The sequence below is a fragment of the Sceloporus undulatus genome, chromosome 1 (assembly GCF_019175285.1).
Source record: "Sceloporus undulatus isolate JIND9_A2432 ecotype Alabama chromosome 1, SceUnd_v1.1, whole genome shotgun sequence".
NCBI lineage: Eukaryota > Metazoa > Chordata > Lepidosauria > Squamata > Phrynosomatidae > Sceloporus > Sceloporus undulatus.
The window spans coordinates 73,904,605-73,922,197 of NC_056522.1; the positions used below are offsets into that span (position 1 = coordinate 73,904,605).

General features: G+C 39.2%; 1 protein-coding gene across 2 annotated transcripts in view; it reads right to left on the bottom strand.

The window, feature by feature from the left end:
* Positions 1 to 4,096: 4,096 nt before the first annotated feature.
* Positions 4,097 to 17,593, bottom strand: part of LOC121929358 (sulfotransferase 6B1-like) — a 20,106-nt gene continuing 6,609 nt past the window's right edge. For both annotated transcript variants that reach the window (XM_042464868.1, XM_042464859.1), the window contains exons 4-8: positions 15,412 to 15,501; positions 9,146 to 9,272; positions 5,992 to 6,086; positions 4,983 to 5,139; positions 4,097 to 4,351 (exon numbers count right to left, since the gene is read on the bottom strand). In XM_042464868.1, the coding sequence (XP_042320802.1) occupies positions 4,221 to 4,351; positions 4,983 to 5,139; positions 5,992 to 6,086; positions 9,146 to 9,272; positions 15,412 to 15,501 (600 nt within the window). In that variant the 3' untranslated portion in view covers positions 4,097 to 4,220. The remainder of the gene's footprint in view (positions 4,352 to 4,982; positions 5,140 to 5,991; positions 6,087 to 9,145; positions 9,273 to 15,411; positions 15,502 to 17,593) is intronic.

Consider the following 17,593-nt stretch of genomic DNA (forward strand, 5'->3'; position numbering starts at 1 on the left):
GATGATGATGATGATGATGATGATGATGATGATGATGATGATGATGATGATGGATGGCTGCTAACTAACGTAAGGTGGGAACATTCCTTCCAAGCCGCCTTGGCTTCCCAGCCTGTACTAGAGCCCAGGCAGTTGATGGGAAAGAAAAAGGAATAATTCCTGCCCTCCTTCTTGGCTTTTCAGCCTTTACTTTCAAGTAGAGCCTGGCTGCTGAGGGTAAGGAAGAGGGAATGTTCTCTCTGATCCTCCTCAGCCTCCCAGCCTTTACTTTTGAGCAAAGCCCAGGCTGCTGAGGGGAATTAAGAAAGAACACTCCCTCCCATCCTCCTTGGCTTCCCAGCCTTTACTTTTGAGTAGAGCCTGGGATGCTGCAGAGTAAGAAGAGGGAGCAATTCTTCCATGCAATTGTGGTGCATTGTGTTGAATGCTGGACTGGGACTCTGGGAACTAGTGTTTGAATCCCAGATAAGCCATAAAAATCCAGTGGGTGACCTTGGGCTAGTCACACTCTCAGCCTCAGAGGATGGCCATGTCAAATCCCCTCTGAAGAGACATGACTAGCAAACCCTGTGATAAGTTCGCCTTAGGGTTGCTGTAAGCCGGAAACAACTTGAAGGCACACAACACACAAGGTAAATCTAACCTGGAGTTTTCTTGGCAAGTTTCTTCAGAGAGGGTTTGCCATTTTCTTTCCCTCAGGCTTAGAGACGGTGACTTGCACAAGGTCACCTATGGTCGAGATGTGCTATGAACCCCGATCTCTAGAGTCATAGTCCAGTGCTCAGACCACTACACCATCCTGGTTCTCATAAAAAATTATACAGGGGAAGAAAGGTGATGATGGTAGAGTCATAGGACTCCACCCATTTGAAAATTTAGTTCAAGGGTTATTATTTGCACCCTGGATCCTATTACTTCTGCCCCATGGGGCTCTGAGGCCTCACTTTCCCCCCCATCCTTTGGGGTCCTCTGGGGTTTCTGCCCCATGGGACTCCGAAGGCAATGCAACCCTAACAGCTGCTGCAAATGTGGGGTGTGGCATTACGGCCCATTGAGGTTAATGGGGCTTGCCTTCAAGTCTTTCCAAATTATGATGACCCTATCACAGAGGTTTCTTGGCAAGAGTTGTTCAGAGAGGGGTTGCTTTTTCCTTCCTCTGAGGCTGAGAGAGCATGACTTACTGAAGGTCACCCAGTGGGGATTAGAACCCTGGTCTCCAATTTTTAAACTTTTACACCACTCTGGCTTTCCTATTGAGGCTTGTTGTTGTTGTTGTTGTTGTTGTGTGACTTCAAGTCATTTCTGATGTATGGCAACACTAAGGTTAATCTGTCACAGGGGGTTCTTGGCATGATTTGTTCAGAAGTGGTTTTGTCTGTGCCTCCCTCTGAAGCTGAGAGAATGTGACTTGCCTAAGATCAGTGGGTTTCCAGGGTCATAGTCCAATGCTCAAACCACTATGCCATGCTGGCCTACCCCACAAGAAAGTAGCATAATGTTGGAGTGGGACAACCCCCCTCTATTCATTTCCTCTCTACCTCTACCCATGTGGCACCTTTGAGGCTATCTGAAATTTCATGCATTTGAGAAAGCAGGCTCCAACCTACAAAAGCTTGTGCTACCAGCTTCTTTCTTTCAGTCTGAATCTGCAATGTAGATCTCAACACTTGCCCCTCAAGGCTCCTTTGCTGCCCAGCTTTCTCCCAGAAAAAAAGATGGGCAGAGGCGGCAGAGGATGTACACCCGCAGTACACAGAGGGGAGCCAACAACGGCAAGATAAAAAATAAAATAAATAAAATAAAATAAAATAAATTGAAGTTACCTACATGGCTACTTTCTCCCTTTTGTCTTGATGACTAAAGCTCAACAAGAACATGGTGGAAAAAGCCTACTGAGCCCATTGTTTTTAATATTTCAGGTAGTCTTGGGATTTTTGCATTTTCCTTGGACTATTAAGCTGTTTGAAGATCCTCTGGCTTCAGTGAACACAAGATGAAACCCCAAGGATACCCCAACATGGTCATGCAGGATAAAGGATCTAATTCCTGTAAAATATGACTCATTAATCCTTTAGTACAGATATGATAGTCAAGATTCCACTGCGAAGAAAAATACATCTCTGGTGTGTGTGGTGTGTGTATGGGGGGGTGTACATGGTGTATTTCTGTTCCAAAAGGAAAACAAAAAGAAACTCTGGCCCAAACCTACAGACCAAATAGAGCAACTTTGGGCCACTTCAGGGGTGTGGCATGCAGATGACGCATGCCCCCAATGTGGCCGGAAGCCACTCTGAGGCTGCCTAAGGCAGCTTCAAGCTGCTACTTGCTGGCAGCTTGTTTGAGACTGCAGTTGTGGCCCGTTTCATTCCTGGGCCATCTGCTTGCTGCAGTCCAGAGCCAATTGGAGGCTGATTGCAGCTGGAGTGGCCAGAGGCCGCACCAAGTCTCTCTTCTTCTTCACCCCTCACTACCATTTGGGGCAGATACAAAGCATTTCATATATAATATGAAGACTATCAAAAAAAGACTATTCATGTGCACTACAAATTGTTAATGTGTAATTAACAAAGATGGCATTTACCATAACTTTTCATTTGAGCACTGAGAATTTCACATCCTGCTGACTGGCGATTTTAAAACAATGCCCCTCATTGTCTGATATAGAAATCACATATGCTGTTAAATCACTCTGCTCCCAAAGTGGATGTGAGGTGCTTTTGTCCACTCTAGCATTTTTCTTATACATATTGATGGAGTGCTAGAATATTCTTTGGGATTGTGACAGCTGATGTTCTACACTCTGGTTTCCTAGTGGAATGACTTTCCTAAGTGTATCCCTTGTTGGGTTCTTCAGTATCTAGCCAGCTGCTCGTGATAGTCAAGGCTGTCTGATCTTGCAATATTATCAGTTGAAAGTGATTTGGCAAAAGGCATTGATTTAATTGAAGTGACTCATAAGTCAACAGCTTTGAAGGCTAGGAAAGGAAAGTTCTGATTTAGTTGAGATTCTCACTAGTGGTGAAGTATTATTTCTGGGCAAATCACTCTCTCTCATTCTCAGAGAATGGCAATGACAAATGTCCTCTGAAGAAACTTCCCAAGAAAGCCTTGTGATCAGTTTGTCTTAGGGTCACCATAAGTCAAAAACAACTGTAACGCAAACACCACCAGGAAGTAACTGTTGAGGGTTCCAGACACAAAATATGCTGCAACTGCTCAGAGGGCGTATTCTATCTCGGCCCCGCAGCTCTGGAACTCTCTTCCCGGCATGCTCCACTCAGTCACCTCCCTTGACCAATTTAGGAAGAGGTTAAAAACCTTCCTCTTCGAACAAGCCTTTCCCCAGACATTGTAACATCTGTTATCTCCCCACTGCACACTGCACATGCACTTTTGAGTCAGCTAGTCTGTATGTTTTAGCTTGTATTTTTTAACCTTGTTTTAATTGTTTTTATATTGATGTACTGATTGATTGTTGTTACAATTTGTATATTGTATACAACCATGTTACCCGCTTTGATCTACCCAGGAAAAGCGGGCTACAAATAAATGATTTATTATTTTATTACTATTATTATTTCATTTATGAGTATATTTTACATTATTTGGGGCATTATTGATTATGTAATAATCAAACCTGATCAGTAATGTATCTCATGTAAAGGTAAAGTTTAACATTAAAATAAACATAATTTTGATGTACTTCTGAAATGATTTTATTTTGAGTTCTGTTGTTTTCCAACAAAATTTTCACTTGAACCACACAAAACTATGTAAATGTAAATAGGTTTAGGCTGTGTGTATGATATTGTAATTTAAAGGTATGATTTTAATTTAGCTAGTTGTTTATGTCACTACTATTGCCAGTGATATATAAGAAATATGATTTCTGAGTAACATTAGTATGAAAAACATTACTAAGGTTTGTGTGTGGTCTGATACAGGAGAAGGTAAATGGGAGGTGCCACCATGAGTTACCGACACCAAGACTAATGATGCCACTGTCCATATCAGCATGGTACCTAAGAATAAGAAATAATGGTTTCCTCAGTATTCTGGCTCAATGTCACATCTAATCTAAGAAATAAAGACAAAATTGAACTGATTGAAATTTTATTCTAGAAAGCTGGGTCTCTTTTGTAGCCAAATATTTGTTTCCTATTGAGACAAAATGAGATCTTTTTTCAATTCACTCCAAGAAAGTATCTCTTCCTGAGGCTTCATGCCTTGCAGTAAATATCATACTTGATCATTTCTCCCACTTTGGTTCCTGCCAAACGCTCTTTAAATGCCATGTCCATTTCCTGGTTGTTCTCTTGACTAAAAAGTGTCTTCCAGTCACTCACGGTACCTGAAAGCAGACACATATACAGATTTGTACTGTATATATAAATACCATGGGTATGATAAGTATCCAAAATTTTCCATTTCTGATATGGAAGCCACATATTTGCTTTTGCAGGTAAATGTATACAGGAGGTCTGAAATGTGACTGGATATAGGTGATAAATAAATGTCTCCTTTTGTAGGCAAGTATCCCAATCACTGCCAGTAAATGGGCAAGTGAAAATGGATTATAACATCTCTAACATCAGTGAAGAGAAGATTGCAGGATGTTGTATTGCCAATTGCCATGATGTAAAATACATATAATCACCCAACCTTTATCACAGAATTTGTATATCACTTTGCATAGTTGGCTTCCCATTGTTTTCTAGAGAAGTAAAAAAAGGTATTGTACACAGATCATTCTTTTTTGATGACATTTTATTCTACTTAAAGAGTAGAAGAGACTAGAACATATGGTTAAGTGGCAATTAGAGAAAGGAAGGGAGTCTTAATTGGGGGAGGGTTATAGGTTATATAATATATGTTGTTACTGTTTATGTTTCTTGTTTTTGTGTATATTCATGTCAAACTCTATGTATGTATGTGTTTATTTTGAAAACTATTAATAGATATATATTAAAAGAAAAAGATACCTTTACGGAAAAGAACATCACCAAATTCTCCATGGGTTTTTTTAGAATGGTCTTTCATAGTCTTGAATGTGCTCCTTTCTGCAACACCCTGAATGTCTTCCTCACTTAGGTTCAGTTCAAAGAATTTAGCTATTTTTTTAGCTCCTAAAGCTGTGTTCTGTAAGGAAAAAAACAAAGCAACAGTTCTTATCAATGCACATGACTGGTGACATAAAGCATCCAATGGGATGGCAGCTGGGTGGGAGAAGGGGTGTAATTCAAGTCTCGGTTTGTTTGTTCATGCAATGGTGTGCATGCATGGAAGAGAGGTGGGGAAAAGCTGAAGAGATGCAGCTTGATACTGCATGGTGTGGTTTGCCCGTGGGTGGTTCGGCCCTCCATTGGAGGGGGCCACATGGACAATGGAGTTTCCAATTGGTATGGGGAAAAACAAGCTCTTCCTGGTTTTTCCTGTCCATCTGCTCAGACTTTAGGGATAGTTGAAGCTTTATATACATTTGGACCCATATATTTGTCTTTTCTTTTCTTTTCTTTCTTTCTTTTTTTCTTTTTCTTTTTCTTTTCTTTTTCTTTGCAGTCCACAGAAGTCTCCTCTAGCACCACAAGGGTCAAGTGCTTAACATGAAATGATGCTGTCATTTCTCCTCTGTTGCAATTTTATACTTTCATCTCCTTTCCTGATTCAAAGCTGCAACAAAAGCTACAGAACAGAAGGTACACACAAAAACAAACAAACAAATGTTGTTTTATAGGGGATGTTATTGTTTCAGCAATTCTCAGGAAAGCTTTCTAAAAATATACATTTTCAGAGTAGGCAGTGTCTAAAAACTTAAGCTCTATAATTTTAACTATTAATGTATATTTAAATTAATGTATATTTAAATTTTGCAAAGTGAGCTCTCTGAAGCTCACTTTGAGCTCATTACTACCTCTTAGTTTAATTTTCCTCATATGGTTGCAGTGAGGAATCAATGTGGGAAGTCTCATATCTTAACAATATTGATTGTACCTCTTTTAGTTCTTCATATGTTATCAGCATGACATTTTCTTCATCAATGTACTTGTTCCACACACAAAGAAAGTCAATATAGGACCCCCAAGGCACTAGTGGAAATCAGAAATCATGCAACAGTAATCAGAGACAACTATTAAAAAAAAAAGTCTGGTTGATAACTCTGTAATCAAAGTCACTCATTTCTCCCAGCTTCATGCTTCAGCATAGGTTAGACATTCAGGTTACACTTTCCTCCATACTTTAAGGTGGTGTGTGAGAGAAAGAAACAATGGCCTGGGACAGATGGTCCTGAAGCGCCGTGCCACCACCGATACTAGGGTTAGGGACCGTGCACCAACCACATGGTCCCTAACCCTTGCACAGCATGGTGGTTGCCTAATGGGGGCATCCCATCCACATGGGCGCTACCATCTTGGTGTAAGCAACACACAGCATATACATGTTGCTGTGTGTTGCTTACGTCACAAGTGCACCATTGGCACACTTGTGACGTTTGCCTGGCAACACAAAAAGAACCCATTTTCCAGGGTTCTTTTTGGGGCGGGGGGGACGCCAGGCAGTTTGGCTGCTGCAACGTCCCTCCGTGGGAAAACAGGCCATATCAAGTCTGGCCTTTCATACAGGAATGTACTGGGCCTATGTTATCTCTTGACTATTTTCTGACCAGTTGAAAAAGCTGCCTCAAAAAGAGTCACTTCCTTAATTATTTAGGGCCCATTCCCACTTGCATTTCAACTGGTTTGTGATTTGCACTGACAACACGTCTCGGATTCGATTTAGACCGATGTGTAGTTCTCACTATGGAAGTGAATTATGTTCTTATTTCATGTCGTTCCCACTAGTGGGAATGAGCCCCAACTTGCCTTTGCTCCACAGCTTTACACACGGGAAGTAGTGTGTGTCTGTGTGTGTTTGTGTGAGATTAGCCACTGCCACCAGAAGGATTTCCTTAAGATCTCTTGCCCAGGGAACCAGGAAAAGTCTTGCAGGGATCCAAAGTGCTTTGTATCAAAGGTGTGTCTGGTGCTGGCTGCAAGAAGGAAGGAAGGAGGGAGGGATAGGGACTCACTTTCATGATGTCCATGGAGTGTCTGGCCCTGGCCCCCAGGCCGTGCTGATGGGGGTCCCTCTCAGCTGCTGGAAATTGAGCCTCCTAAGACAGAGGAGTGTGGAGGGCTCAGATCACTGGCAGCAGATGAAGGGGCTTCAGGAGGCTGGGACTGGGATGAACCCACAGGGGGCAGACCAGGGATTTTATAGCTGTCCCGATATTGGATGATTGCAACTCCTAGCAGCCCCAAACCAGATAGTGAATGGTGAGGAATGCTGGGAGATGAAAATCAACAATATTTGGAGAGCATAACAATGTCTACCCTTGCTTGTAGTATAATCCCTTCAATTCTGATATCTGTTGACTACACAAGAGTGAATGAGTGCCTTATCACATTAAAAAAGTAATCTAAGATGCAGCGATAGTGCAGCACCTTTCTTTTTTCTCTCACTCTGTGACATCATCATAGCACTGCTTTCTTCCACCAGAGGCAGGTGGGCATAAAAGTATAGCAAACATATTTTTCCAGCATGACAAAAAGGCATGCTAATACAACCATCTCTCTCACAAAGAAGAGAAAGAGAAAAAGAGAAGCAAAATAAAAGGAAGATAGGTACAAAACCATAACCATGAATGGAACGAATGTGCAAAGGTAAAGAAAACTACTGTAATAACCAATGGAGAGAAACAGAAGGAAACAATAAAAAGGAAACAACTCAGTTGAGATGCAGTGCTGGAGAGAAGTACAGAGGATACCATGGACAACCAAAAAGACAAACAAATTGATCCTAGAACAGATCAAGGTGAACTCTCCCTGGAAGCCAAGATGGTGAAACTGAGGCCACATCATGAGAAGGAATAATAATAATAATAATAATAATAGGATTTATTTATATACCGCCCAATCTCTGGGAATCCGGGTGGTTTACAACAGAGGGGATAATAGACGGTTCCCTGCCCTCAGGCTTACAATCTAAAAGACACTACACAAAAGGAGAAGGTAATGGGGAGCGGGGAGGGGATCAGGTCCAGCATTCTTCTCTCCCTCTGAGGCCTGGACCAAGGCAGATGGACTGGAGGGAGGGCTCCTCTTCTTCAGGCTAGCCCTGATGGAGCTGGGCTGCCTGGTCAACTCCCTCTCAGGCCGGAAGATGACAGTTATGGAGGGAGGATTCTCTTCTTCCAGGCTAGCCCTGATGGAACTGGCTGCCTGGTCAACTCCCTCACAGGCCGGAAGATAACAGTTATGGAGGGAGGAGTCTCTTCTTCCAGGCTAGCCCTGATGGAGCTGGGCTGCCTGTATGACTCACTAGATAAAATACTATAATACTATGGAATGTAGAAGGCAACAGAAAGAGAGGAAGACTGCAAGCCAGGTAGAAAGACTCAATCAGGGAGGTCACGGGCCTTCATTTATAGGATTTATGAGAGCAGTGGGGGACAGTAAGTGTTGGAGATACTTCATCCACAGGGTCACCATGTATAGGGGTCAACTCAAGGGCAGTTAACAACAACAGCAACAATGTTTCTGAATAGAACAGAAGTGCTTTGAGAACATGTGGAGATGTAAACAGAAAGCTGTTTCTCTATTGCTGTATCTCGACTAACTTTTGTAATGTGATAAGACTCACAGTGACTGGTTTTCTCATATATGTATGTGTATTTTCATTACTTAGAGAACATTGAGGTTCTCTGAAGGGCAGTTGCCACAGTTTGCCACAACCTTACTGGTAGCCATTAGTCAGAGGGCCTTCTCATCAGCTGTGGACTGACTAACTAGAAGAGATCCGACAGCTAAAACCGGTGTCAGAATATAAGACACATTTGAACACCCATCTCTTCCTACAGGTCTATCCAGGCAGTTTTTAATTATGAATTTTAAACATGAATTTTATATTTAATTATTGTTCTATGTATTGTAGTATAAATATTGCATAGATCTCTTAATATATGTATTTTATGCAGCTTGATATGTGTATTTTATGTAATTATTGTGTTTTAACTATATTGTAACCCACCTCAAGCCGTGAGAAGAAGCAGGTAAGAAATAAAATTATTATTATTAAATTGGCATGAGTACACAAACTGAAATCCTACCTTCTCCCTTCATTAAGGCTTCAAAGAATGGTCCAAATGTTTCATATGGTGGGTATGCAGCAAACGTGTTTGAAAAATGGAAAAAAGATGCAGCAACATCTTTTGGATTACGAACCAGCAGCAGGATCTTAAACAAAAAAAGCAAAAATGTGAAAATTATGAATAAAAGAAGATGGTATTGCAGCTTTTAAAATACATTATCATTTATTTAAACAAATTCCTAAGCAGCACATTCTATTACTGCAATCTTATGAACACCTAATTGGAAATAAGCCACATTTAATTCATTATGAGTTACTTGTGGACTACAATGTCTAGCAGCCCTAACCACCCTAGACACAGTGAGGAATACTGGGAGGTGAACTTCAACAACATTTGAAGATAATTACTATCCTCATTCCTGCTTCCACTATAATTCCTTCATTTCTGACATTTGTTGACTGAATAGGAGAGACATAGTGGGAACAACAATGAATATTTGCAAATTATTTAAACCATGTGGATTATTAATGCATAGGACAAGGATGCAAAAATCACACATGAAGTATCTTCATCTACAACATGCACTAAGGGATTTTCTTTGCAATGCAAATTGGACATAACCATTGTTATAAAGAGTAAGGGGTGGATTCAACCTACTTAGCTATTTTAAAGGGCAGGCCCAACCTATCTATTTAGGAATATCTTGAGATCCCCTAATTTCATTTTAATTGTGTTAGCTAATACAGTAGCAGTATGGAGAAAATAACATTTCATTTTTTAATTGTCATCAAAATCTCTCAAATACGTACACACATCCCACAGCAATCCCTAGAATGCCTGAGATTCTTTGGAGTTTATCACACAGGAAGAATTTCCCTTAATTTTGTTTTGTTTTGTTTTGTTTTGTTTTGTTTTTTTTTTTTTTTTTGGCATTTTGCAATAATGATTTATTTACAGAAATCCACTTGATTTTTTTTTTGATCAAGATAATACAGATTCCGAACACAATTAACAATTATACATTTATACATTCTTGATCCTAAATTTGATTTTTCTACCCCCCAATACTTTGAAACCCCCCTTCTCTGCCCTATATTGCATTATATCCGTCAATGAGTTACAATCAAGCTTCATTTATCCATACTGTATTCCCAAAAGATACAACAAGACTATAACCTAGAGCATCACATTACGTTTCATTTTTCACATAATCATATATTTTTATCCAATTTTCTTCCCAGTCATCAGACCATTTGTCTTTTCTTAATAGTGTTAATTTGTCCAGTTGTACCATACTCAACCATTTCTCTAACCAATCTTGAGTTGTTGGGGCATTTTTATCTTTCCATCTTTTGGCGTAACATAACCTTGCTGCCGTAAAGGCATACAGCAAAAACTTCAAATTAATACGTTCACCTTTATCTTCAAGTATATTTAACAGGAAAGCCTCTGGCTTAAAATTAATTTTAATTTGTAAAATTTTTTGCATAGTATCATGAATTATTTTCCAGTATTTATTTGCCACCGGGCAAGTCCACCAGACATGATAATATGTTGCCGTTGTACTGGGACATTTCCAACAAAAATTTAAAATTTTCCCTTGCATTTTAGCTATTTTACTGGGAGAATAGTGCCAACGATATAGCATTTTATAAAAATTTTCCTTTACATCCATGCTACAAGTAAATCTCAAATCTTTTCCCCAAGTCCTTTGCCAGATATCCAAAGGAATGCTATGTCCTATGTTTTGCGACCATTTAACACATGTTTCTTTAACTACTTCTCCTTCTGTTTCTCTTTTCAAAAGTACTTTATACAATTTAGATATAGTAGCATTTTTTGAATGTATAAGCACTTTATCCAGCTCTGTTTCAGTTTCATTTATTCCATTTTGCTCCCTATCCCATTTAAATCTTTCTTTTAATTGGTAGTATGTAAACCAATCTATCTTAATTCCTTTTTCTTCTAGTTCTGCTATAGATAACATTCTTGGGATGCCATTTGTCCAGTCCAATAACTCCTTGTAACTAATTATCTTTTGCGTGCCCCCTATTCTCAGACCCCAAGCTTCCTGAGGAGAAATCCAATTTGGCAGTTTGTTATAGAATTTCTTTTTTGTTCTCTCCCACACATGATACAATGGTGTTCTGATTGCATGATCCCCAACTTCTTTATTTTTCGGTTTCTTTTTGTATCCTAAGTAGTTATGCCACCCACAACTCATATTGAATCCTTCTAATTTTAGTAAATCATCATTATCACACAAAATCCAGTCCTGTATCCAGTCTAACGCACACGCATCATGGTATAATTTTAAATCAGGTACCCCGAAACCCCCATTTTCTTTTAAATCTTTCATAACAATTCTTTTTATTCTGGGTTTCTTTTTATTCCATATAAACCCAAATAATTCTTTTTCCCACAAAATAAAAGTTTTTTTCATTTTTGACTATAGGCAGATTCTGGAAAAGAAACATGAATTTAGGGAACATATTCATTTTGATTGTGGCTATCTTTCCCATTAATGATAAATTCAGTTTAGAATATCTTTCTAGTTCTTTTTTGATTTCTTTCCACAAAATAATATAATTATTTTCATACAATTCTGAGTTTTTATTAGTCAGTGTTATTCCCAAATATCTGATTTTCTTTTTCAATATTGCGGCCGGGATGTCACGAAATACTTTGATATTTGAGTCGTCTATTAACATTGTTTTCCCAAATCCTTCCTTCACAATCCTGTCTACCGTCCTTTCTTTCAGGAAAAAGACCAAAATGTCTCTTGGAAGTCCTTTCTTTTTTGCAAAGTTCGAACTAGTTCTGTAGATCTTATCAGTCTCTGCCTCAATACATTCAATAGAAACCTCCATTAATTCTGCTAGGAATGGGAGTATTAAATCATATAGATTTTCTCCTACATTTTCCTTTAGCCCCCTGATTCTCAGACATTTTTTCCTTTGTTTGGCATCTTTAATTAGATTTTGTTCAATTTCCACAACCTGCTTTTTTTCAATTTCCTTTGTCTTAACTTCTAATATTTCAGTTTTTTGTTTTAAAGTTGTCACCTCACTATGTATTTCTTTTAAATCATCATTCATAGATTTAATTGTGCCTTTTAATTCCTCTATTTCCTTCTTAAAGTCAGCCCTCATTTCATTTCTGGAAGTCTTAAGTTCCTGTCTGAAGTTTTTTTCCATTCTTTCTATAGCTTCAAGAATTTTTTCATTAGAGTCGGGTGGCTTTGCTTCCAGTGATGGTCTTCTAACTTGTGCTGACATGCCACCTTGTGTCTGTTTTTGTGCTGTTAGTCTTGTTACTACCGACATTCTGAACTACAGTAATTCTATTATCTTTTTACAGTAACTTAAAAATCAGCCTAAAGTAAGTTACTCTAATTGACTTCTTTTGTCAGTCTAAATTTTTTGTAATAAAGGATTAATTCAAATTTCCAGCTTCTTTAGCTTCAATAGATTTAAATTCATAAACTTAAGAGACAAGTGTTATTTTCCCTTATTTTGTTTCTATCTCAGTCCCTGATTTTCCCTCAGCGCTATTTTCCCCTATATTTATTTATAACTAAAACCTACCTTTGAAACTTTTTTTTTTATATTTATGTTCTGATCAAAGATGACCAATTTAAGCCTCAATATATATAATCATGTTACAGCCCAAATTCGAAATCAGCAATAATCTTAATCAAATTCCCCCATTTTTATTCCAGTCTCAAATCCTTTTTTACAGTTGACCGTCTTCTCCTTCCTTGTCCTCTTTTTCGTTGCAACCTTTCTCTCTGTCCTCTTCCCTCTCGTCCTCTTGTCTTCACTGATTACCCCTACTTTCCTCTCAAATTATGAATATCTCCGTTGTCTCCATCCCTGTCCTCTTTTCCGTCGTAGCCTTTCTCACCGTCCTCTCTCCGCTCGTCCTCTCGTCCTCTCTGTTTGTCCTGGATTTCCTTTCAAATTGAGAAAGTCTCTGTTGTCTCCTCCTCTGTCCTCTTTCCCGGCTCAGCCTTTTTCTCTGTCCTCTCCTCCTCGTCTCTCTTATTCCTTCTTATTCATTCTTATTCAGGGTGGTATTTTCCCTTCCAATTGTAAATATTCCGGTTATTCCCTCCTCTATCTTCTTGTTTCTTAATAACTTTCTTTTCAGACTTTAAATCTCTCTGTCATCTCCTCCCCTGTCCTCTTTTTCGTAGCAACCTCTCAATCACCTCCACCACCCTCTCTTTAACGGAGCCTTTCCTTTCCAATTATGAAAATCCCCTTTGTCTCCTCTCCTGTCCTCTTTTGTCCTCTTTTTTTGCTGCAGCAGAGTACTTCTCTTTTCAGCCCCCACTAATTATAATCACTTGGGTCCGTGTATCAAAGTAGCAACCTCTTTCAGCTGGGTCTTGTTAAGGTTTGAACTATGTAACAAAAATAGGACTTCTTCTTCTTTTAACTTTTTCTTATATTTCTTAATGTTATAATTTGCAAGTTTTGCAAATTTTGCAGCTTGCTATTATTATGTCCACTCTTCTGGCTCTTCTTTTAGATAATCTTTCAGCATGCACTTTCATTCGAATCTGCAGCTTAGCTGTTCCCCAGTCCGTAAGAGATTATTAAGTGTCCTCCAAACTCTTAAGGCAGCCCAAACTCTTAATAACTTTCGGCTGCACAAATTGCCCACCTCGAGATTTATCAATACTTTCAGTAGTTGTATCCAAGTCTCATTGACCAAGTATTTAAACAAAGTAATAGCAGAGCCCCAATTAAAAGTGGTAGGTCGGAGATAAACCTGAAAAGGCTTCTGCCTCGGGCTGCCTTTGGACCCGCGATCTTCGGGCTCCCAAGCCGCTTCTCTCCTTTCTCCTTCCCAGTTGGCTCGGTTGCTCCTAGATCCTTGGGGGTCAGGTTGATCCCTATTAATTTATAGGGGTAATGTCCAACACTTCGCAAACAGGGTTGCTACAATGCCAGACCAGTCCGAGGTAGAGCAGCGGGTTCCCGCTCACGGAGCCCGATGCGTTCTCTCCGCCATCTTAACCACACCCCCAATTTCCCTTAATTTTGAATGAAAAGAAAGTTGGGCCAGAATGCATTCACGTGAATTCACTAGTTCAGCGAATTTACATGAATTTGAATTGTGTTCAAACTGACTTCCCATCGCCCGAAAATAGCTTGCCATTGCCTGAAATTGCGTGTGATCAACTCTCATGCAATAACGTGAAACCCCATGATGGCGTTCGGACTGACTTCCCATTGCCCGAAATTGCCTGTGGTAGTTTATGACGCAATAACATTAAATCTCATGATTGCGTTCAGATTGCCATTGGATTATACTTCCAATTTCCCTTGTCTGATAAACTCCTTAGTCTTATGTTGTTTTTGCATCTTGTCCTGGCTGCTTAATGCTGAATAATAGCTGCTGGGAGCCACAATCTAATTTAACAGTTTGGATTAATTCTCTGAATGGCTGACCCATTCATTTTGGGAAAAAATATGTCATGACTTTTTCAAAGAGAGAGATGGTGCATGGAAAGGAAAGCATATTCATAATTAATTCATTTCCTACACATAAAACAGTGGTTTTCTTTTTCTGCAAGACTCTTTGTGTGTGTGTTTTTTTTCCTACAGAATATTTTCCTCACATGCACACTACACAGACCATGCTGTTCTCACACATGTTCTTGACGATAGCAGGCTGTGAATGGTAGCTGACCTAGGAAGCATGTACTGTAGAGGTCAGATACAAGTTGGTTTTATACCAGACCTTATATTTAGAACTGGCATCTTATGTTCCCTCATTTTTGATAGAGAGGAAATCAACAGAATTGTCAAATCATTGCAATCCAATGTTTTCTGACCTGTTCCCTCAGTTTCAATTTGTGGACAAATGGTCACTTTTCTCTTCTCATCCCTTTGGTTGGAGCTGTCCCACCAGCCTTTCCGGTGTCCTATTGTGAGTGTTCAGGATTCCTGTACCTTTAATTTAAAGTTTCCTTGCTGAAAATCCTTCCTATTTGACTGCTTACTTATGGATTTTTGTGTTTTATTCATTTTATTGTTGTTGATGTTTATATGATTTCTCTGGGTATTTTTTAATATCAAGAAGTATGGAAATATTTGACATAAAGTGAAATATATAAGAAAAGTACTCACAGTTGATGGATTAAGAAATGCAGAAAAAGCAGGATATAAATAAATATAATAATAAATAGTAAAAGTAAATCCATCTGATTGAGTGGCTTTGCTTTTGTTTGGCCAATCCTCTGATTATAGTAAATTAAAAAGATTACTCATTTTGGCTTTGTTCTTGAAGACTGATTTTGGAAGCTTATCAGCACGGAGATGAGTAAATATCACTCTCCTGGAAGGATAGGTCTTCATCCTCTTTCAGAGACAAAATAAACAAACATTAAATGGAAAATGAGTAACTTAGAAATAATAACAACAATGGATTTTTCTTTGTGGGTCCTTGTTAATTACTTGCATTATTTATTTATTTTTATTTTAAATTTTATTTTATATTTGGTTTCAGAAGCTCCCAGATAATCCAAAGCACAATGCAGGAAGATATTTTTGCTGCAGCTCAAGATGTTGGGCCTTGGCTCCTGAAAAATCTAGCCCTTGATGAATCATGAATCATAGAATCACAGATCCCACTGCATTTAGAAGAGGTGCTCTCTTGAGTGACAAAAGGCATCTGTATATCACAACATGTTACAGTCCACAACTGTGCTTCTTGTATTTAGTTTACTTTGGTTTGTGATTAGCTCTTGAAAAGTGAACACTAGCTTAATTTTCTGAAACACATACCTCCCAGAGGAGGAAAATGGGAAAAAATGTTGTGAAAGGGAAAATGTGTTAATTGCAGAAAAAACATATTCCCCTTTGTAGTGACTTTGCAGCTGACAGGCATATGCAGATATAACAGAAATATAGAAACTATTCACAAATGTTATAGCTTATCACGGGGGGGGGGGGGGGGAGAACTACCTGGTATGTGGATGATTCAGCTGCTTTATGCTAAACTCTTATTCTATTTCTCTTCTTCCTTTTCTTTCTAAGGTTTTGGAATGAGTTGTCTTGATGCTAACTCTATCTTAGACCATTTTCAATCTGGTTTTTGCCCACGGCATTGTACCAAAATGGCTCTCACAAAGATCGCGAATGATCTTTTGTGAGCCAAGGCAAATGGCCTTTATTCTATTCCCATCCTTCTTGATCTGTCTGCAATCACGGTCTCCTAGTTGACATACTTTCCGACCTCAGGTTCGCTGACTCTGTTTTCAATTGGTTTAAATCTTATCTGTCAGACAGTTCTTTTGCAGTGGTCATGGGTAGTCAGGCTTCATCTCCTGTTCTGCTGTCTGTTGGCGTTCCACAGGGTTCTCTTTTCGGTCCCTTGTTGTTTTCTCGTTATACCCTGCAATCTTATTAGCTCCTTTGACCTTGATTATCATCTATACGCTGAAGACACTCAACTGTATCTTTCAATCCCTGAACTCTCTTCACTTGTTGAACTGCAAGTTTCATCTTGCCTCACTGCTATCTCTGACTGAATGCTTCATTGCTGTTTGAAGCTCAATACAGCCAAGTCTGAACTACATGCTTTTCCACCAAAGCCAACTGTGCAATGCTCCTTTTCTATCTTAGTCAATGGTATCTCTATTCAACCAGTGCAAAAAGCCCATAGTCTTGGTTTTATCTTTGATTCATCCTTGTCATGTATCCCTCAGATTCAGGCTGCAACCAAGGCACGCAGATTTTTTGTTTTTAATATTGCAAAAATCAGACCATTTCTTTTGGCATCTACTGTCGAGATTCTGGTCCATGCTCTAGTGGTTTCACAACTGGATTATTGTAATATTCTTTTGATGGGACTTTCTCTTTCCCACCTTCATCCTTTAATCTCTGTTCAACATTCAGCTGCACATATAATTGTTTCTGCACACGGTTTCGATCAGATCTCTCCCCTACTGTCATCCCTCCACTGGCCCCCTCTCCCTTTCCATATTCGCTACAAACCTCTGTTAGTGAATTTCAAAGTTCTGCATGATTTGTCCCCTCCTTGCCTGCCAGAATTGGCATCTCCTTACCTTCCTAACCATGCCCTATGGTCTGGTAACCAAGGACTATTGTACCAGACAACGATCTCTACTTCTTCAGCTCGGATCCACCCCTTTTCACTCACTGACCCCTATTTGTGGAACACTCTTCCTGCACAAACCATGGTCCATTACTTCATTAACAAGTTTCAAAGCTGAATTGAAGACAATCCTGTTTAGGGAAGCGTTCCCAGGCCTTACATGATTGTTAGCCTATGATATTTTAAACTGTGTAGTTTATTTTATTGCTTCTAATTTAATATATGTATTAATCTCCATTGTTCTTTGTAGAACGTACACCACTGCAAGGTCTTTATTTTACTTTATTTTATTTTACTTTATTGTATGTACAACACTGTGTAAACTCACAGTGC